This window comes from Pteropus vampyrus, unplaced genomic scaffold (genome assembly GCF_000151845.1).
Source record: "Pteropus vampyrus isolate Shadow unplaced genomic scaffold, Pvam_2.0 Scaffold306, whole genome shotgun sequence".
Lineage (NCBI taxonomy): Eukaryota > Metazoa > Chordata > Mammalia > Chiroptera > Pteropodidae > Pteropus > Pteropus vampyrus.
In genome coordinates, this window is record NW_011889087.1 from 931,054 (window position 1) to 953,040 (window position 21,987).

A 21,987-nucleotide genomic window follows, 5' to 3' on the forward strand; every position below is an offset into this window, starting at 1 on the left:
CAAACATACTGACCTATTTCTGGCTGGAGAAGCAAGTTCCACCTAATGGGATTTTTAAACTAAAGGCTTAGACGCCAGAGAGTGGTGTGAGCTGGTGAATGTGGGGGGAGAAATAGTACACGTATAGGAAACATTTGCAAATGGAGCTGGGACGGAGAAAATAATCCCAGGGAAACTGAGTCTATGGAGACAAGGCTTACCTCAGCCTCTGGGATGGCAGCCTACTCAGGTCAGGGGCCAGCGGGCACTAGGTTCAGGTGCCTTTCAAAGTCAGCAGAAGCAACGTGCCCTGAGCCTCGGGTCACGCCCGGGGATGAGGTTTTTATTCATTCTGCTCGTTCAGTCTATTCGTGACACTGTCATGATTCAAGTGTACAACTGGCACTCTCGGAAACTGCCCTTGCCCATATGCCTTTCCAGGGCGTGCGACGTGCAACACAGGGTTGTGTTCTTATTTACTAACCCCTACTGTATGCTGTGCACCAGGGGAGGGGGACCGAGGCGACCAAACCACAGACTCTCCCTTGGGGGGAGGGCACCTGCAGTCTAGGAGAGGAAAATAAGCCCCCCAAAGCCCATGGTAGAAGGCAGTGCAGTCTGTCCCGTGGGGGAGAAGAGGAGGGAGTGATGACATCTTCCCTGCTCTGAGGGCAGCAGTTCAGGAATCTAGGAAAACTTCCCGAAGAAGAGGGTTTTGATCTGGATCTTGAAGGCAAAGTAGAATTTCAGCAGTTGCTTGTGGGGCAGGGAGAGAGGGGTTGGCAGAATATCTCAATGAACAGGCACAAAGGGACGTTGGGGGGTTCATGGGGGATGACGAAACGTACGACTGACAGGTGGGTAGAGGCCAATTCTAGGGAGTCTCAGAGCCAGACAAGAAGTGGGGAGCCATGGGAGGTGTTAGAGCAGGGGAGAGACAAGCTCAGGAAACCAGGCTGGGCAGCAGCGAGGAGCCCAACAGGCTTCAGGATGCTGGCTCGCTGCACGGCCACGGCCCGCGGCTGGTTTTCCTCACTGGCCCAGCTGGCTCTGGCAGATCAGTGGGACTCTGTGCCCAGGGACAAGTTTTGCAAAATGGCCCTCCCCACAGACCTGGGTCCTGGGTCCTGTTGCTCCCATCCCCCCTCCACCCCAACTCCCTCTCTCTCTCTCTCTTTCCTCTCTGTTTTTCCAGCCTAACTCAAGTGAATGGTCTCCCAGTTTGCGAGTCCTTATCTAGGTGACCACAGGCCTCAGAAGAGCCCCTTCCAGCTCCAGCTCTTTCCCCTCAGCCCTCCTCACATCTACTCACATCTCCCACCATTGCATCCTTGCTTAGAAATCCTATTCCATGTTTGGCTGAGCCCAGGTGAGGCCCAAGATCTCTGTATCAGGTCAGAAGAGCTCTCAAGCCCCATGCCCTCAGCTGCGAACCTGGGTGTGCCCTGTGCCCACTTGGCCTCAAACTTTTGCTCCCTCCGCTGGGTGCTCCCCACTGTACCTCATGACCCCCACAAAAGGAGCTGAGAAATCCCCTGTCTGGGCCCCATTCCTTCCTCCTCATCTGGAAATACTAACTCCTCAAGCTCAGAGGCTCAGGGCGTCCTGATGGGTCCATTCTAGCACCCTCTGACCAAAGGCTGGCTCTCACTCCTCTTTTCCAGTAGGAACCGGCAATGGCGTTAACTTTTCTAGAAAGAACGAAATGCTTCTCCAAGGGCTTTCGTAAGGAGTATTCCTTCTTAAGTTCTTGACAGACCTGCAGGTTTGTGTTATTATCATTGCCCATAATGCAGATGAAAAAATAGAGGCCTGGGGAATAGAGACCCATCCATGATCTCACAGCTGTTTGAAGTGTAAAGTTTCGTGCCCTGGCACTCCCCAGCCTGCCCTGAGGGCAGCTCTCAGTGCCAACCCCCTACCAGGCACAGATAATCCAAATAGCCGGATGACCAGAATCGGGGGTTGAGATCTCAGAGCTGGAAGCCCAAGGCCAGCAGTGTGTCCAACTCCAATCTTAATGAGGCCCAGAACAGTGAGGTAACTTGCCTAAAGTCACTAATAACTAGTGGCAAAGCCAGGTTTTAGGTGCCCTCACTCCCTGCCCAGAAGCCTCCCACCACCCCATACTGCCCCTCTTGTCTGAGTGTACTTCTGCATCTCCGTCCTTCTCGAGATGGATGGGTGTGCCTAACATTTCTGGAATTCACTCCACACACATAATGAGGCCATTTTGAGAAGGCCTGCCTCAGGGGGAACCAGAGAGCTGTCTAGTGTCCCCATCTTGACCCCTGCCAACTCCTCCTGGCTGTACACGCCAAGCTGCAAACAAATAAACAGACCCTATTGGCCTGGGCTTCCCTACCCCCTGCCCCCCCCGCCCCCCCCCTCCCCCGACACACCTTTCTAGCCTCAAGAACTAGGGGCGGAGTTTTGAGGTTTCAAAGCCTCTAAGAAGGCTGCCTGAGAACTAAGAAGCGGTAGAGAGATGTCAGGCCAGTTGCTGCATAGGTCACTGTTCATAGAGGGAATCCAGATGTCACTACAGCAGGTGACTGCACGGAGTGGGGCTGCTCGTCGACAGTGCAGAAGTGAGTGATTTGGGCTCTAGCAGTTGAACTGTGGTGACTCCCTGAGATGTTAGTTTAACATGTGGATAGGAAAGTTTCTCTCCCTCCGATACAAGGCTGATCCTGCCTGGAGACCCTCCTAGATCTAAGGCAGCCATCGTGCCCACATACCTCAGGTTGCCTAATATCAAAGAATTGGGTTTTGACCTCTTAGACAGAGCTTAGTCCTCAGCTCCGGCCTGTGGCCCACTGAGAATTCAACAACAGAAAAGGAGCCCACTTGAAGGAAGGACCCAGAAGGAGCCTTTGGACAGGGCTCCGGAGAGAAGGTGTGAGGTTGCCACCCTCAGGAAGATTCTAGAACCCCTCTGCCCAGGTGGGTTAACTATTCACCTGCCCAGAAGCAGGGAGGAGACCAAGTGATCTTTCCCAGGCGGTCCTATGTCCCAGCACTTTCTGCATCCCTGACTCCCTTGGAGGAGTCCCAGGAGACCGGCCTCTGGCCTCTTCCCTTTTTCTCCACGTCCTGCACCCCACAAGCTCTTCCTGCTCTCCCAACCTAGTCCCTCATTGAGGACAGAGAATTTCTTCTTCAGTGCAGGAGAAAGAGGGACCCTGCTTGGAGTTGGGGCAGCTCCCGGGCCAAGGCCCGGAGGGGGAGGGGGTAGAAGTCATTCCCCCTGCTGTCGCCCCACTCATACCTCCACCCCCCAAAGAATGTAATTAAGCAGCAGGCCTCTGCCAGGAGCCAAGCTTTCTGCCTTCCGTCTATAAATCACCTTCTGAATCATCTCTCAGCTCCTGGAGGAGCAACTTCTGTTCGGGCTGCTTCAGGCGGCCCCAGTGCCACTCCCCCCCTCCAGTAAGCCTGCCTCCCCCACCCCTCCTTGGCCCAGCCCAAGGTGGCTCCTGGTCCCAGCTGGAAATGGCAGTGGCTGCAAGAGTCTGGCAAACCGTGGGGTGGGAGGAGGGTAGGAGAGACTCCAGTGCCCTCTTTCCCTTCCTTTCTCCTTTCTGGGCAGGCGAAGAGCTGAGTTCAGGTCAGCCTGGCCTAGCTCCCTCAAGTTAAGGATAGAGCTATATGCTCATAGTCACCAGTGCCAAGCATAGTGTGGCAAGCCGACTCTGAGGATAAGAACAAAACTAAGTAAGCCAGGTGGGGCCAATCCGGGAGGACTTCTTAGAAGAGGCAAGTTTAGATCCAAGACTTAAAGAAGTCAAAATAGCTTGCAGATGGGGTGAAAATAACATTATATAGTACTTCCTGTATGCCAGACATTATTCTAAGAGTTTTATATGTATTCGCTCATTTAATCTTTACGACAATCCTAAGAGATAGAATCAATCATTATTATCATCTTACAGATAGGGAAATTGAGATTCAGAGAAGTTAACTTGCCCTAGGTTACCCAGATAGTACATGAAAAAGCCAGACGTGAATGTGAACATTTCGGGGAAGTGAGGTTTAGAGGTGCAAGCAGGCTGGTTTGACAGTAGTGGAGCTGCCAGTTCTGGGATTTAGGTCAGATGGGGCTGCCGAAGTAAAGGGCTGGGCTGCCTAAGACAGGCTCTGAATACTTGAAATGGGTCCGGGAGGGGTGGGGGAAGCAGAGTCACAGGGGGAGTGACACTGGGGCCACCTGGAGCTCCATGCTTCACAGCAATGAATTAATCAGGACTCTGAGAGGCAGGAGGGACCCCTCAGTATGGTCTAGGTAAAAGAAGCCCAGAGCGGGCAGGGACTTGAAGTACAGAGAAGGAAAGGGACGCATCCTAGGTCACACAGCCAGTCGGTGGCAAGCTCCTAACTCAGACATACGTCTCTCCACTCTTGGCTCTAAGTACTTCCTGTCACACAAGATGATATGAATGTATAGATGTAATATCAGATTGGCCCTAACCTTTGGAAGAGGCACACCTCCTCCCCCACCTAAGGACAGAGGGTAGGTAATGTCTTTCTCTCCTTGGTGGCTTTAGAAGGATTCTGTGGCTCGCAGGAGGGTGGGTAAAAAAGACGAGAAGAGCAGAATCTCCTCAAACCCTGGGCTCACCCCATTCTGAAGCCAGAAAGGTTGCCCTTCCCACTCTCCCTGGAAGCATCTGTTAATTGTATCTTCCTCTGAGAAGAGTCACCTCTCTTGCCACAAACCCCGGCTCCTTGTCCCTGCCCAGACTAAGTAAGTATTTAAAGTCGAGAGAAAACCCCAAGGTCATAGCTCCCTTCCCCCACCTCATGTTCATATCACCTTTTCAATTCTACAGCTGCCCAGGTACTGTTCAGGTTTATTAGCACTAAGTTCTGTAGAGAGCAGGATGAGAGACACTTGCCTGGCTGAGTCTACTCTTTGGGGATTTCCACCTAGAGCCCTTTCTCTTTTCATCAGTGACTGAGCATTCACTCAGATGCCAGAGAGTGTGGGCGCTGGTGGGGTCTGGCTGAGTTTGCCACTGGGAAAGCTGTAGGGATGGAGGACAGAGTGCCCACTGGGACTGGGCACCACGGTCTACCCTCTGCCTCTTTTGACCTTCCCCCCTTCCCACCGGGCAGCTACTCCACACTCAAGCTCCTCAGGATCCCTGGGGCAGGGGTGATGCTCAGGGTCCAGGCTCCATCCATGGCTTACCTCTTAGCCCTGGAGCTGTTGACAAAATGCTGTGAGATTCTGGGATAACTTTCCCTGACAGCTGCCCCTTCCCCCATGCCTACCCCACACATTAAAGCAGGTTCTTCCAAAAACATAACTCAGCTACAGGTACCTAGTATTATTATAATGTTTGACCTGTTGTGGCTTTTTTTTTTTTTTTAAAGCAAAATGTGGTCCCATCGGAAGAATACAAACAGATCAGCTGCCACTTTTGCTCCCTTTGCACCAAGCTCCACCCACAATGGGGGTGGGGTGGGCTGGAGGGCAGTTAACTCACTTCCAAGAGACCTGGATTAATTTCCCCACCACATCCCCCCAGGGAAAGGCCTGCCCTAGAAGGGAGACCACCCGCTTAACGCCTGGCCATTCGATCTGGTATCTGCCCATCTGTCTGTCTGTCTGTCTGTGGGATCAACAGCCTCCAGCCAGCTCAGCTCTTCGCCAGCCCCAGCCCAGCCAGCTGTAATTCCTGCCTGTTACAAGTGTTAACACCTGGCCTGGGGGCCTTCCTCCCCCGCAGTCTCCAGGTGCCTCTCTGGGCCCAGCCCACTGACCCCCACAGGGTTTGACTGAACATGTTCACAAGCCTCAGAGAGGCAGGCGGAGGTAGGAGTGGGTGAGGGAGGCAGAAGGACATCTGACAGATGGGGAAACTGAGGCAGGCTCTTGAGTTGAGAAATGGGTCTCAGGTATATTTCCCAGTTCACTGCCCTTGACTTCTGTAGAAGACTCCCTGCCCCCAGCTGTGAGTTGGGGCAGGCTGGTGATCCCTGGGTGAAAGCGGAGGAAACAGAGGCCCCAGATGTGTGGTCACATAGAGGTGGAGTGTGCTCTTGACCCCCATCATTAGCCCCTTCCATCAGGGCCTCTGGACTGTAGCAGACACTAGGCTGGGCCCTAATAAGATAGTTCATATTTCCCCCGAAGAAGGAGAAGAAAGACAAGTTCCTCCACCAGGCTCTAACTGCAACTGACAAGAAGAGTTACAGAAATCAGGGCTTGCTGTCACCTCTTCCCGTCCCAGCTCTGCCACTACCTGGCTGCAGGGGTCTGGAACACATCTCCTCCTTCCATGAACCTCTCTGTCTCAGGCCTCTCATAGCTCTACCTTCTGGTCTACCTTCTCTCAGGGCTGGGGCCTGACCAGTGCAGGACATGGGGATAGAAATGACTTCTTGAGGGGTGGCATAGACAGAAATCCCAGCTAAAGGATTTTCCCTATAATTCTCTCCTGGGGAGTATGTGATCTGGGTGAGCCAAAGAGGGCAGCCATGATAGGCTCAGATGCGAAAAGGACTGGAATCTGATTGCCGGGAGGGGGAGATGGGAGGGCAGAATGAGTGAGAACAGGAATCTGAAGCCTATCCACTCTACCACCCCTGTCCCAGCAGCCCTGGCCCTGGTCCCAGTCCTGAGAAGGTGACTCACCCTCCACCCCAGCTCGAAGACCAAAGGCAATCAGCCTCGGAGGGGAGGGCTGCTGACCACAGTTCTCAGGAAGACAGGATGATCTTGTGCCAAAGAAGGCTCTGCACACCCTGCGCCTTACCGCCCGGCTGTGCCCCTTGCAGCTTCCTTGTTAGACCTTTGTTTCCTGCTGGACTGTCCCTCCAAGACCATGAACACCCACCAAGCACCCAATCTCGGGATGTCATTCACACCCAAGGGTCATATGTGTGCAAACAGAGCCGCAGGCCCAGCCATAGTCACTGGCACTTGAGGACAGGGTCACAGGCAGACTCAGAGACAACCCTCACACTCATACTTACAAGCACAATCAGGTCATGGGCACGAGCACTGATATCCACGCACAAAGACATCTGCGGGGCTTTCCCCTTACATTGCCACGAAGGCATGTGCGTGTGCACACACACATGCATGCACACATACCCACGCACACCATTCACATGCCCGGTCATGAACACAGTCACGCAAAGTCAAAAGCAGACACAGGTGCTGACCTCGACATGGGCATAGATAATTCTAGACTTTCTCTGTCACACACACACATACACACTCATAGGATCAGCCACTTGCTGACACTTGTATGCAGACATAGCACACCCTGTCACCAGCCACAGATGCCCCAGGCCATCTCACCTGAGTTCACATCCACAGTCACACAGTTGCAGGCACAGATACTCCTGCACACGGAGAAGCACTAGTGTACTGATGACACTCCTTAGGTTCACAGACCCAGAAAACACGCACACACACAGGTCTCTCCTCTCAAACAAAGCAGCATCCCTGTCCCTGAACCCCCAAACAATCCACGTGTCCAGCATTATGTTAGGGCCAATGCCCTTTCTTTCCAGGTTTTTCCAACATCTTTCTATAGGGTGTGCCTATCCAGATGCTCCCCGATACACCATGACACACCAGACTGCCACCCTCCCTACAGGCGCTGCCCCAGGAGGTGCCTCCTCCAGCTCATAGTGTAGGGGAACCTGGTCTCTCTTCCTCATCCTGGCAGCCTGTAGCATTCCAAGCCTTCTCTTCCTACCTTTCCCATGGCCAGGGTCCCTGTGAAGGCAGAGAACAGCATGTCCTTAGCCGGCGGGGGTCAGGAAGGGCCAGAGACGCAGGACTGGTTTTCACAGCGGCCTTCCTCACAACCGGCAAAGCCCCCATCCCAGAATCCCAGCTGCCCCTGCCACCCCCACAGACTTCTTTATGTACAGGAGGCCTCAGGCCAGCCCAGCGCCGCAGGAAGGATGGGCTGGGCAGAAGAAAGACTTGGGTGTCTGTCCTGGAAGCAACTCTCGGCACCCTCTAAACAGAGACCCTTGGTCATGCCCTGCTCCTGCCCCCATTCCGGCCCCCAAACACCCAGACACAAACGCTACCACCCCCAAACAACTGGAGGCAGTCTCAGGGTGTGGCCCCCCAATCTGCTGTCTCTGCCTCCTCTATCCTGGGCTGAGGAGGGGGTGGCAAGGCAGGGAAAGGGGAACACGCAGGTGGCACCGCACTCTGGTGGCACTCCTGACTTTCACTCCAGGGGCCATAGCCCCTTTTCTTACTCACAGATCCCAAATTCTTCCTCCTCACCTCCCACCCCCCAGGCCGAGGCTCTCCTACATCCAGGAGGGGAAGATTCTTTAATTAAAGTTTTCCGGAATGCAGGGGGCTGGAGACTGAGGAGAGGCGGGTGTAATTTAGAGAACTGGTTTCAGTGTGTCTTTCCCCTCTGGCCTCTGGGACCTGCAGGGGAAGGGGGGCGATGGGGCTGCTTGGAAAACAAGGGGACTCCCTGGAACTGGAGCTCCCAAAGGGTTGTTTATTCCTCGATCGGCTCCCCCATACACGCACACCCCCCAAAAACACCGTGCTAGGTTTCCCGGCCTTATTTAATAAACATGTCTTTTGCGTCCGCATTTCTCGGGGGTAGAATTCTCCTTTCCCTCTCTCCCTTTCTCCTCGGTCCTCGGTTTTCCAAAAGGAACGAATTTGACATGGAGAATTGGGTTTTTGGTCAAAGAACAAACCCACCCTCCTTCTGAACAACTACATTTTCAAGGATCCCTCCTTTCGCCAGGATGGACAAGCAAGAAATGAATAAAATCCGAATTCAATGGCATCTCGGATCAGCAAATACCACATTCACTTCTGAGGCTCAAGATGAATCTAGAGCAGAGTGGGGAGAGTCTGATGACCCCCCCCCATTCCCCTGCCCCTGAAGCCATTGGGGTCTGAAATATGAAGGCAAATGGGGGTTATTGTGGGGAGATCTCTTGATGGAGACGCCGGCAGAGGTGGGGGTGGCAAGGAAGGAACAGGATGATTTTGCCCATGAAGACCCCAAAATGGAGAAGAGGAGTGGCTGGGCCCCAGGGACTGCGCTAGATTTCCAGAAACCCAACTGCAAGCAAATGGAGGGTCTTCGGGGGGGCCCCCCCGATTGGGATGGGTGGATGGTTAGGATCTAAAAACAAGAGACCTCCTTAGTCGAGGGAAGTCCTCTAGCCTCTGCAGCGAGTAGCAGAGAAAATGGTGATTATCAGAGAAGCCAGGAGTTGGATTCTGAAGGCGACACCAGCAGAAAATCCAGGAGGGGTGGTCGGGTGGGGGGGGGGGGGGGCTGGAAGGAGGCACAGAGAAAGGAGCCCCAGCCCTGCCATAGCCCACCCCCAGCCAGCGCCCCCCACCATCCCGGGACTCGGTGAAGAAATCGGGCCGCGGGCAGACAAGAGGAGAATCTTACCACCAAATTGGGTAGCCGGCGAGGACCCTGGTGCCACAGAGCAGGAGGCCGAGGAGCAGCCCGAGCAGGTGGGGCTCCATTAGAAGCAGCGCCGAGGAGGAAGTTTGCCCGCGACCATGAAGAGGGGGAGCGACGCCCCCAATAGTTGGAACAAAGTCCACTTGAGATTGGAAATGACTTTCGGGCTTGTCAGAAGCGCACCTCCACCCGCAGCCTCCCCCCTCCCGAGCCCAGCGCTGAGCAGCCGGGTTTGAGGATGTCAGCGAGCAGCCAATCAGCGCCCGCGGCCTAAGGTAAGAGATGAGTCTGTAGTTCAGCCTGTCAATCACGCGCCCCTCCCGCCTGGCCCACGAGTCGGGCTCCGGGAAGGGCATCGCCCAGTAAACTTGGGTAAAGCCCGCGCCCCGGACACAGTGAGAACTTGGGGGGACACGCACGTTGGACCCTCTGCTGGCCCGGTACCGCCGCGGCCCCCCGCCATCCAGGTTTTGGGAGCTGGGGCTTTGACGGGGGCGTTCACGTGGTGGTGCCCTGTTGGCGTGGGCATGGATGGGTGGCTTCTTTTCTCTCGGGGGACCGTGACCCCTTGGGACTTGGGCCCGTGAGGAATCGACAGTAGAAAGCACAAAAATGTTTCTTTCAGAAGCCTCGCTCGGGCAGGTCAAGATCCGAGGGTCGCGGCAGGGGTTGGGAAATGCAACCTCTCTTAGCCTCCAGCCTCCCGAGCCCGCGAGGCACCCGCCACTCGACCCAGCCGCAGGAGGTCGCTTCCCGGGTGTCTGAGAGGGGCGCAGAGGCGTCCGCGGACGCTCGAAGGTCTGGCTGCGGGCGGCGCCGGGGGACAGAGCCGAGTGTCATCTGAGTCTTTTGTGAGGGATCAGATCGGTATCGGGACCTCCTGCTGCCTTTGCATTTCCTGCAACTGACACCAGCGGCCAGTTGCATTTCCTGCTCTGGAGCCGGGTCACTTTCTCCTCCTTGAGGGGTTCAGACCCGGCCTCCAGCTCGAGTCAGAAGCACGACCCACAGTTAATTTGGATCTTGTGGATGAACCATTTTGCGGCGGGTGAAACGCAGCGGCCCCAGCAGGGAGCAGTTGGGGTCCTCGGAAGATCCTGCTTCTCTCCACCCCCCCCCCCCCACCCCCCCGCCCCACGCCCGCCCAACTTCCCTGCTTGAAGCCCTTTGCTTCAACCTAGAGTTTGGCGATAACGCCCCTTTTCCCTCTGTGGACACCAAATGCACCCAAATACTCCACCGTTTTTACCATAGGTAAAAAGTCCTTTCAACCTCCGTGGGTTCTTTTTATTCTCTCCCTGTCCAGAGTCAAGGAATTAGGTCTCAGCCCTGAGTGGTGCTGAGATGGAAGGCAGACTTTGGGGTCACTCGCCCTTGTCGCCTGGGCTGCCTGCCTCCCAAATCCCCCTCCCTGGACACCCAACCCCTCAAGAGGCACTTGGGACCCTGGAGCAGCCCTGGACCTGGGGTGAAGAAAGCAAGGCCAGTGAGAAGGGGCTAGGGCCGCTGGTCAGAGAACCGCGGCAAGAAGGGGCCGCGAAAGAGCCCACCCCAAGTCCTTCTGAGGCCTGGAACGCGGGCTTTCCACAGGGTGGGGGGCATGGCTGGTGGAAGTCCACGCCAGGGGGCAGACATTTCTGGCTTTTGATCTGAGCCACCTGTGCCCACAGCTCAAACCCGCTGCCCCTGCGCATCCTGGGAGCCCTCTCCGCACACGGCTGCTGCGGGCGCGGGGAGTTCGGGGAACTGGCCCGGGGCACCAAGGGTCGGGAGAGCCGCCTGGGCTTGTCACGGCTTCTGCCGCGTTCCTAGCCCGACTGGAGGGGGTGGGGTGGGGGGAGAGATGAAAGAGAGGAGGGAAGGGGAGAAAAGGGAAGACAGTGAAAAAGAGGGAGGGAGGGAGGGAGGGAAGGAGAAAGAGAGAGAGAGAGAGAGAGAGCGCTCCAGAGGCTGAGAGACTGAGAGAAGAGGGGAGGGAGAGGAGGGAAGACTAGCAGAGGGAGCCCAAGGAGAAAGAAGGGAAAAGGGGAAAAGAAGAGAGGTTGAGAGGGAGAAGGATGGGCACAGTGGAGAAAGTGCCCTAACCTACCCAGGGACAGTGGATAAAGTGAAAGCTGCAAAGATGGGAACCCTTAGAGATGCCCCCCACGGTGGGCTGACTCTGGGCACCTTGTTTCTGATTCATCTGGAAAGAGGGTCACAGTAGATTTGCCATTGTCCCTAACTGTGGAGCCCCAGGGCCCCGGCTCTAGGGGTAGAGGACCCTCCACACATATCCTTTATATCCTGCTAGGTCCCACCTGGACTTCTGTCCTACCCAGTGGAGCTCTTAGCTGGTTTACTGATCAGAAGTGCCTGCTGGAGCTCAAATCCTACTTGACAATGCGGGGGTGGGGAGGTTGGGTTGGGGAGTGGAGGGTGGGCTTCAGAGCCCCATAATCATCTTTCTTAGAGCTGAAGAGGGCTACCTTCCCTTGCCACCAAGACACCAATGTGGATTCAGTGTGATTGAGAGATAGAGCCTGGACTAGACGACTTCTTGGGGTCGTTTCTGGGTCCCCAAATTCCACAGCCCTGAGCAGTCTGGGCTAAAGAGTTAAGGCTATGGGTTGGGTGGGAGTTGGCCGAGACATGCTCAGTCAGTAGCTCTAGGCCATGTAGGTAAGACTGGCCATTCCCTGAAGGTCCACGTCATATCCGATGCCTCCTCCAGGCAGCCTAGGAGCATTACAAGACCCAGGACATGAGCCCAGGGAAGGCATGGAATAAAGGCAGGGAAACAAGTGAGTGGGAGAGTGGAATCTAGACTTGTGCTGGCCGCACGGCCTAAGGAAGTAAAGGAGAGGCCTGAAGAGGCGGTGTGGGAACTTGCTAGTGGCCTTGCATGGCCCCTGGAGAATGGAAGCATGTGTGGGGATTTCCCCCCCACTTGAAAGCTCCCCAGAGGAGGGGATTCCTGAGCCCTTTCCCCTCCCCTGCCAGGTGTCCTTCCTTCAACACAGGCTTAATTTCCTTCCTCCTGCCTGCTCAGCGCTGCCAGTGGGAACACAGGAATGGTCCTTGCCCGGGGAGTGGGGAGGAGGCGCCCCCTCCCCCTGCCAGGCCACGTGTCACAAACGGAAACACCCTCTCTTTAATGGACACCCCGGGCCGCAGGGTGGGTTGCACTCCTTGGGGAACTGGCTCAAGTCACTCCAAGGCCAGCTGGAGTGGGTGAGGTGGAGGCTTTCCTGCGGTGGATCCCGAGGCCTCCTCCCTGAATGGGAGGGTGGCCTCTTGAAGGAGCGCAAAGAAGGCGTGAGGGCCTGGGGCTGGGGGCTGACACGTGGGAAGCACTTTGTGTTATGTGTGTGAACATTGGGGCCCTCAGACCTGCCCATCTCCAGACGGATTGCCCTTCCCATCCCACCCCCACCTCCCTAGCTGCCCCCAGGTTCCTTTTGATGTGCGCTCCCTGGGGACACGCTGTCGGCTGCTGTGGATTCAGCGCCGCTCGACCGCGCCCCCCGCGGCAGCACCGCGGAGACAAAGAACTCTGCCGCCTGGCACCCGCCCGCCCGCAGGGGGCTACCCGTCTGTCTCACGGAGGGAGGAGGAAATCTCCGATCAAGCGCTGGGCCATTCATTTCTGCTGAGAACATGCTCTATGGCTGTTGGGTGCTGGGGCCCTGGAGCCGGGCGCCAGGACCAGCCTGGGTAGGATGAAGGGAGAGGGAAAGCTGTTGCAGGCGCGGGAAGCAGCAAGTGCGAAAAGCCGGGGGCCCAAAACAACGCGACCCACGCAGAGAACCGCACCAAGCGGGAGCGTGGGGGTTTCACACTCTCTGACCTGGAGAGAGGCGATTTGAACTTTCTGCTAAGAGCTATAGGAGCCGCAGAATGGTTTCAGGCAAGCTCTTTGGAGGCCACTAGAAAGCTGGGCAACCTGGACGCAGGCTGGCTATAGAGTGGGTGATGGGCCCAGGAAATAATCGAACAAGATTTCTTTAAACTGCCCAGCATAGAGGTAGCGTCCTGGAAATTCCAGTAGCATGCACAGGGTAAGCACATCGAGAAGCGACAAATGTCAGTGGAGCACACCGAGGCGCTCCGAAGCCTACCAGCCACTCCGTCGCCTGGCCCCGGCGCGCCCTCTGGCGGCGGTGCTGATATTAAGGCAGGAAGTCCGCCGACGAGGAAGGGAGTCCTGCCCCGCCCCGCCCCGCCCCGCACCCGTGGGCCTGGAGCCCGCGCCTTTGTTGGTGAGCAGCCCAGACCGTTGGGGATCCGGGTTAAGTAAGCGTCCTCGTGATTGAATGCCGTTAATCTACTTCACAATCCCTGAGCTTAGTTAGGGATAAAGTGTGCGTGGCTTCAGGCTCCCCTCTCCTCCCCACCCAGGTGGCTCCCTTGGGAGGGCGGGCAGGTCCCAGATACAGAACGAGGGCGGGCCAAGGCGATGTGAGGTCCCAGGCTCGCACTCCTAGGCAGCCTTGTGTCGGTGGAGATATGGGAGGCTGCAAACGGTAGGGTGATGTCACCGAGTCCTTCCTGGCCTGGCCCACCCGCACCCCAAAATCACAGGTGCCACCTGTGAGAACGTGAGGGGTTTTCCCCGTCACAGTAGTTCCTCTAGTCTTAGTCATCTCTAGCTCCCCAAGGGCATTTTGGAAAGTGATTTGGGTCAAAGTCTTTTAGAAGGGAGGGAGCAACAGAAAGAAGTGGGGGGCACCACGGGCCAGCTGCCAGTTATCTCTGACCCTCCTCTATTCCGTGTGAGGTGGAGATAATACTTTATATCTCATAGGGAGTTGTCAGCGCTAAATGAGAACGGTGCTGACAGAATGCCAGACCGAGGATGGTGAATGATAAATATTGGGTTTCGTTCTTCTCTTAGAGGCTGAAGAACAGGCTGCTCTCTCTCGAGTCCTTCCTTCTGCCCCTGTCAGCTCTGCTAAGCATTTCATCCTCAGGCTCTTATGAGCCTTCTCCAGAAGGATTTACCCACGGAAATTTTGTCTGACATCCCCACTGGAGGCCTACTTCAAAAATCTCTTCAGAGACTCCCCCACCTCCACTAGCAGCTCCCCCACTCCATCCCTCTGGGCCTCTTATTCTGCTTTATTTTTCTGCATAGCCCTTAACGCTGACCTTATCTAACATATATGACACATCAAATATACCTGTTAAGTTGCTTATTTAATGTCCATTTCCTACTCTAAAATCTAAACCTGGCGGGACTGCTAAAGCCCCGATGCTCAAAGCAGCATCTGGCACATAGTAGGCCCCTTACAAACACTGTTGATGACTGGCTGAGGGAGGGAAGGAGGAGCAGGGGCTGAGGCCTCAGAAAGGATGACCGCTGTCTCGTGTCTGGGTTCCTTAATGGCCCTTTTGGGTCTCGAGCAGATCTTGGCCCCTAGAACGCCCCACTCACCCCAGCTAACGCACCCTGTTTTGGGGCTCCTGCTTCCCTCTCAGATGATACCTACCCTGTCCCAAGTGGGGTGAGATCAGGGGTTAGCAGCTTGTCTGGAACTCCTGCTGCGCAGGGCACCTGGGGCTTGGTGGGCCTCATGCTGCCCTTCCTTTTCAGCCTTCCCCCATCCCCTTTATTCTGCCTTTGCCTCGGGGCTCTGAGCCCCCACCTGGGTGGGTGTGGCTAGCCGGCCTGAGGCCTTGGGGCATTAACCCAAGGTCATTTCCTGCTTGGGAAGTGCTCCTTCCCTAGAAAAGTAGGGCCTCTGAGTGTCTGTGTGTGGCTGAAATACAGTTCCTCTTGGTTCCTCTTGGTCAGGCCTGTCGCTCCCAGTTTTCCCTCCACCCCCTGGTGTGTGGGACACAGCCAGGCACAGGAGAGGTGGAGAGCCCTGCATGTAGCCTAAAGCCATCCCTGGTTTCTTCTCTCTCCAATCTCAGCCAAGCTAGGGCTTCCTTCACCTGGCTCCAAGGACAAGGAAGGGTTTCTGATTTTCCACTTGGTGCCTGCTGTGGGCGAAGCTTGGGGCTGAGCTTCAGGGAGGAATGGTCTATCCTTGGAAGCCTGACTTTCTCGTTAATAACCCACCCATCCCACCTCCCTCAACACACATGTTGCACACAGTAGGTGTTCTGTGTATTCAGGGGTGGGAGGGGTGGGGCGATGGTTCATTCATTCAGCACATATTCATTGAGCACGAGGTGAGCACTGGTGATCAAAAACAGTCCAGGTTTTGGCCCTGCAGGGGAGATAGCTATCCATCAAATGATCAAATAAATGTTTCCTTAAAAACAAAGAGCTGTGAAGATTCTTTTCATCTCAGGAGTCTCGGGGGAAGACTTTGGTGGAAGCACATTAGGGAGATGGAATAGAACAAGCCCAATATTAACTTTAGGAATAATTATCTTGTGCAGAAATTTCTGGGTAAATCCTGGTTTGTACCCTCCAGCGCTCTGCCAGCTAATTTTTCCGCCATGGACAAGTGCAGCCTGCAGCAGCCATTGCTGGAACCTCTGGATGGGTCTTGGGTCCTGGGAGCCTGAACACATGTACGGGGGCCCAGTGGACTGGCAATGGGATCAGAGCTACCTTACCAGCAGGGACCTAGGAGCAGGTGGCTCTGTCTGGGCCAAGCATAGGCAGGTCTGTCTGTCATTGCCCCACACCTGACAGAACTCACCTCCTTTGCTTCTTCACCTTAGCTCCCAGGTGAGGCCTAAATAGGGATCCATATGTCTGGCTAGGGATACCCTCTGTCTGATTGGTTGTCTCAGAGCCTAGATATCAGACTGCCACCACTACTCCCGATGAATCCCAGCTCTATCTCTTACTGTGTGATACTGAGTATATTACTTACCCTCTTTGAACCTGTTTCCTCACCTGAAAAAATGAGTATAATAACACCTTCCTCAAAGGGCTGTTGCCTATTCAATGGAGTGATGTCTGCAGTGTCCGGAATGGCACCTGGGACATGGTAAGTGATGGGTGAGTGTCCCTTCCATTCCTTGACTGCAGTCAGCTGCTCCTTCTTGAGCCTCTCCAGGGCCAAGTCTTCTATTTAGGTTGTAGTGTAGTTTACACTACTGGTGGCCCCTTTTTCCAGGCTGGGAGAGGGACCCAGTTTATTCTGCTATTTATCCCTTTCCCGCCTAGCTCAGGGATAAGTCTAGATTGGTCTAAGCCAATCATGGGGACCCATTGCCCTTACAGGGATTGGTTTAGGGATGGACACGTGACCCAGTTTTGGCCAATGAGACATGAGGAGAGGTCTGCTGGAGGGTGCAAAAGGACTTCTGGGAAAAAATGTATCTGGGCTTTTAAAATGAGGCTAAAAATGTCCTTTTTTCCTGCTTTTAGCTATCGTTGTGTCTGGCCAGGCCTCCTGGAGCTGCAGCAGCCATCCTGTGACCATGAAGAAAGAAGATGAGGCTGACTAGCAGAAGAACTGAGCAAAGAGAGAGAAAAAAGCTGGGTCTCTGACACCATTGCTGAGACGTTAGCTGACCCAAGGGGAGTTCTGCTTTGGAACTTCTTGTTATGTGAAATAATACATTTTTCTTGTTGTTTAGGCCACTTCTGGCTGTTTCTTGCAACCAAAGTCCTCCTAACTAAAATCTGTATCCTCCAGCCCACAGTGTCTGATATAGGGCCGTTAGATGGAGTGTTGCTGATTGACTTACAAGTGGAGTTGCTTTAACTTAAGGACTGGTTAGGCTTCTTTTTCTCGGTTGTGGGGGTTCAGTATGGGTACGGGTAAGGTTGCAGTTTGAACCTGCAGCTGGACACTTGCCCTGAGACAGCTTGAGGGGAGAAGGAAACAACAAAAGAGAGGGTATGGGCTTGAGGCGGGGTTTAAAGTTAATCCAGAATATAATTCTATATAGTGTTGCCTTTTCCTTTCCTTTAACATACAGCAGCTTAACTGCTAATGGGTACAGGGTATCTTTTCGGGGTGAGGAAAATGCTTGGGAATTAAATAATGGTGATGAGTGCACAACTTATTGAATATACTAAAAGTCACTGAATGGTTCACTTTAAAATGGTGACGTTTATGGTGTATGAATTATCTCCCATTAAAAAATAATAATAATAAGCTGCAACAGCTCAGCTGACCTCCTTCCACACTCTTTCCTCCACCTGTGATCTCAGCCCACCCCTCTCCAGCCTCCTTAGGCTCCCTGAGTGTGGGGAGAAGCAGCCCTTGGACACATGCACACAGCACTCCCCCAGGTTGCTTCTCCAAGGGACTGGTGGAAGGACAGAGGGCTATATTCTGCCTTCCACCCACATTTTCAGGCCTCTGTGCATGAGCCTCGCCCTCTGACCAGGATCTCCTAAGGTCTGTCCCCACTGGCCGAAGAGCCTCTGATTGCAGGGAGACAGTCAGAATAATGGTGTGGGGGGAGGATGGGCTCTGTGATCAGACAGAACGATTTCAAACCCTGGCTCCACTGCTTAGCTGTGACTTTGGGCAAGTGACTTAGATCTCTATACGACTGTTTCCTTATCTGGCAAATGGAAATACTAATTCCTTAGCTCACAGGATCAAATGGCATAATTTACCCAAAGAGCCTCAAGGTATATAGTAGACAACAAATGCTGGTACCTTAGGACTTATTAACTTGTGACAAAAAAAGAAAAAACAAAAGCAAAAAAACAACAGGCAAGATCTTGGCCAGATTGTCTAATAATTGAGGGGCAATGGTGATAATGATGATGTTCCCAGCTCTCCCACTTTGCTGGGCCCCAAAGGCTTCCCACCCCTACTCGGACCCTCTACCCTTTGTTCTGCACATCAAGAAATAGAGTATTAAGATGAGAAATCATTTTCCGATCCTCAAATCAGAGAATATGGCATAACTAAAATATTTTTATTTTACTTCTTTATTCTTTTCTTTTCTAGAATTTAAGAAAGTCTGAAACGTTATTTGGCCAAAGGTTGGAATTTGGAGAGCATTTCCACGACTAACGGTAATGTTTCTCAGAGGCTGGAGAGGACCAGGCCTGCCCCAGGAGATGAAGCGTGGTGTTAACTAACTTTAAACTCAGTGAGAAAGCTCATTTATTCATATTCCCTATTCCATTCTCCTTCCCTCCTTCTGAGTATTGTCAAGGAGAAAGTCTGTTTGGTGCGAATACAACACTTACTAAGATTCCTTTCTAAAAAAAAAAGAGGTCATTCAGAGCCTTTGGGTTGGGGGGCAACGGTATCTGGTTAGAATGAAATCACATTGTTGAAAATCATAGTAATCTAAACTTTCCTTTTTAGTTGAAGTTATTAAGAGAAAGGCAAATCAAGAAAATAACAAAATAGTTTGCACGCTACTGTGTTGTGAAGGTGACATGTAAAGGCCTGGCGTCTGGAAGACACTGGATCTAAGCTGAGTGCCTGCAGTCAGGGTGCCCTGCCAGTGCCAGCCTGTGTGGTTAGGATATCTTCTTGGTGGCCCGAACCTGCTGAAGCCCTGGCGGTGAGATGACCTGGAGCTGGCAGAACTGGAAGGCACCGGAGTTGGATCTAGAAGCCACCCTGGCCACAAGCTGAGAATCACACAGAATCATCCTCGCCTTGACGTGTCAGATAGTAGACTTTAGGCCATCTATCCAGCCTTATGAATCTGTTGGATGACAGGGTGGCCCAGCACCAGGCTTCTGTGACTTAGATACTCGCGGTGGCGGCGGTGCTGGTGGTAGGAGGCATAGGAGGAAGCATAACTGTCTCCCAGTTGTCCGGAGGAGCTGGGCAAGGTTCTGGGTCACCCCTCCAGTCCAGGACTGATGGGGGCTTTCTGCATGAGGGAGAGGGAGGACCTTAGGTGGTCTGGTCAAGTGCAGGCACTCCTTGAATACTGCACTAGAGGTAGGCAGATCGGGGCCCAGAAGGTGCATTGACTTAGAGAGCCACTTGTTTCCCTCCAATAAGGAGAATAAAGAGCCACAGAAGAGGGAAACCAGAAACCAGGGTTCCAGCCTCAGCCTTCCATGACTGGCTGTGTGTCCCAGGGCAAGGCACTTACCCTCTCTGTGTCTCAGTGTCCTTCTAGATTGAAGTGTCCAAACGAGGAGTCCTTCCAGTCCTGACACTCACGTGTTGGATGGTCCCTTTGGCCCAACACCCTTTGTGTCCCTCCCCTTTCGGGGCAGACCAGGACACTGGGCCAGAGCTGGCTGCAGACCTCTGGCTAGGGCTGTCTCAGCCTTCAGTGCAGGCTTGTCCTTCTACGTGAGGGGTTGTTCGCGAGGACCTAGCAGGGCTGGGGAGTGCCCTGTGGCACTATTGGCACTAACAGAAGAGACTGGGACCTCAACGGGAGGGGAGGAAAGGAGAGAAGGAAGAGGTGCCTGGGGAGGGGGCGGTTCTAGTGGCTGTCCCTCACAAACATGCAGAAGGTTGCCAAATTGAGTTTAAGCTTTGGTTCCAGAACACAAAGCCTGTCTCTAGGGGCTTGACCCCTCAGAGCCTCCCCCCAGGGCCGGCTGGCTGAGCTGCCCCTGAAGGAACTGGCCCCAGAAGGGCCTGGTTGTTGGCTGCGAAGTGGCTGGGAGGGAAGTTTTAATGATACACAACACAAGACACAGGGGGGAAAAGAGAAGGGGGGTGGTGGAGGAGAGAGGGGTGGGGGGAGAAAGAAAGACCTCCTGCCAGGCCTGTTGCCAGGAGACGGCTAGGCAGCCAGAATCAGCCCTGCTCTTTTCACAGTTGCCTTTAAGCACCGAGAGAAAGCCCTGGCCATAAAGGGGGACATGTGTTGCTGGGTGTGTAAGGCTAGCCTCTGCAGTTAGGGGAGCCCCTGGCCCCCGCCCCATGCCGCTGCCTGGACAGAGTTCCTCTCACCCCCAGCCCTGCCCCCGCTCCTGGGGGTTATGGATGAACAGAGATTGGGCTACAGAGCAACGGAAAAGGACTGGAAGAAGGCACTGGCCCCGGCCACCAAATGCCACAGCCACCTCTGGGGGTGAAACTCACCAGCTGGGGCCCCAGGAAGCTGGCGGGGGCCAGCGGGGGTGGGGAGGCCAGGGAAATCCAACAAGGCATATCCATGGAAAGTAGTCCGTTGGCTCAGGGCGGGCCACTGGCACATGGGTGGGGGTCTAGGTGTCTAGGAATCCTCAACGGGAGACTTAGAAGAGTGGACTAGAGAGCTGACGAGTCCTCAACCTGCCCTCTGGCCCCTTGGTCCTTGTCACACATCCCAGAGTGGGAACAGGCTGCTCTAGGCTATGCCTTGGCACTTGGGGACTGTGTCCTTGCAGCCTGGCCGGTGACTGCATCTGTTTCCATGAGGAGTCAATCAGACAACCACGAGAGTAAATAGAGGGCGAGGGCTGTTGGCAACATAAGGACTTCAGTGTCCCAGGCCCTGGCAGTCAATGGAGAGACATCCACCATGGGGGTTCACTCAACATAGAGGCTCTTAGTAAAGGAGTCGCATGCATACAGATGCAGGCTGCATTCCCTACCAACTGTATTTTATTTGACTGCAGAGTGTCAGCTTCCTGGTGTTCGGGCTCCTTCACTGTGGTGTTCTTCCGCCTGCTGAAAACAGGCTGTGGTTTCTGTAGCTTCACGGAACAATTAAATGTTCCTTCTGATCCTCTAACAGCCACTAAACCTGAGTTCTAGTCCCGAAAGCATGACCAGCCCCCTTCGAAGCCTCAGTGTTAGTGGTGGGAAGAAAGGAACAGCTAACCCACTGCAGCTTCCCAGCTGGTCGTCCAGCTGCTGTGTGTACTTGGGGCACTGCTGGAGGCTCGCCTGAGCCCACACACCCGCTTCCTGCTCAGGGCAGTAGACAGCCCTACTTCCCTGGCTGCCCCACACAGGACTGTCCCCGCCCTGTGAGTGAATGAGGGAGTGCGTGGGAAATAGCTCAGGAAAGGCCAGTTCTGGACCAAATGGAGAAATCATTGCGTCTTCTAAGAAATCTCTTACTCTGCGTACATGTGTGCATTGAGATGTTTTCTGCAGAAGCTAGTGTTCTGGAAATGGACTCTGAGTGGAGTGAGACTGCCCCTGACGGCTGTCAGTCGGGGCTCCTGTTGAGAGGGTGGCTTTTCCTCCAGCTTCCTTTGCATCTTGTTCCTGCTGAAATATGTGTTTTTACTAGTTCTCAAGTCTTTCCTGTCCCCATTGGGGGCCAGGTCCCACCCCAGGTGTCAAGACTTGCTTCCAGAAGGGACAAATCTCCATGAGGTGATAACCAAAAGGGCAAATTTGTCAACTCTCCCCAGGGGGTATGGGGTGGGGGTGGAGTAGTGGTATCTTGGGCAGTGGCTGAAGATGTGGGTGGTGACCAGTACCTTTGCAAGGGGCCTCTGGGGGAGGGCAGACTGGCGGGGATGTGAGGAGGCAGCAGGAATGTGTGAGGGGAGGAGAGATGGGCCATCAGGAAGCACAGAGGGGGCACTGGGAAGCTCTGCTGAACCCCCTGAGGTCTTGGTGGGCTTTGCAACAGGAGGTATTGAGTGCCTTTTCTGGAAAAGCCCATCTCCCTGGCTTGTCACTGACTTTTCATCTCAGGAAAGGCTAAGGTCTCAAGGAAGCAAGCACTCCGGGCCAGGCTCAGCCGCGTTCTTAAGGCTGGCCACAGGTTTAGTCCTTCTGCTCTGCCT

General features: G+C 54.3%; 1 protein-coding gene across 1 annotated transcript in view; it reads right to left on the reverse strand.

Annotated features, from left to right (window-relative positions):
• The window catches only part of WNT3 (Wnt family member 3), a 48,473-nt gene extending 38,882 nt beyond the window's left edge, over positions 1-9,591 (reverse strand). Inside the window, exon 1 of the mRNA XM_011377096.1 lies at positions 9,399-9,591. Within this exon, the coding sequence (XP_011375398.1) occupies positions 9,399-9,478 (80 nt within the window). The 5' untranslated portion in view covers positions 9,479-9,591. The remainder of the gene's footprint in view (positions 1-9,398) is intronic.
• Positions 9,592-21,987: the final 12,396 nt, after the last annotated feature.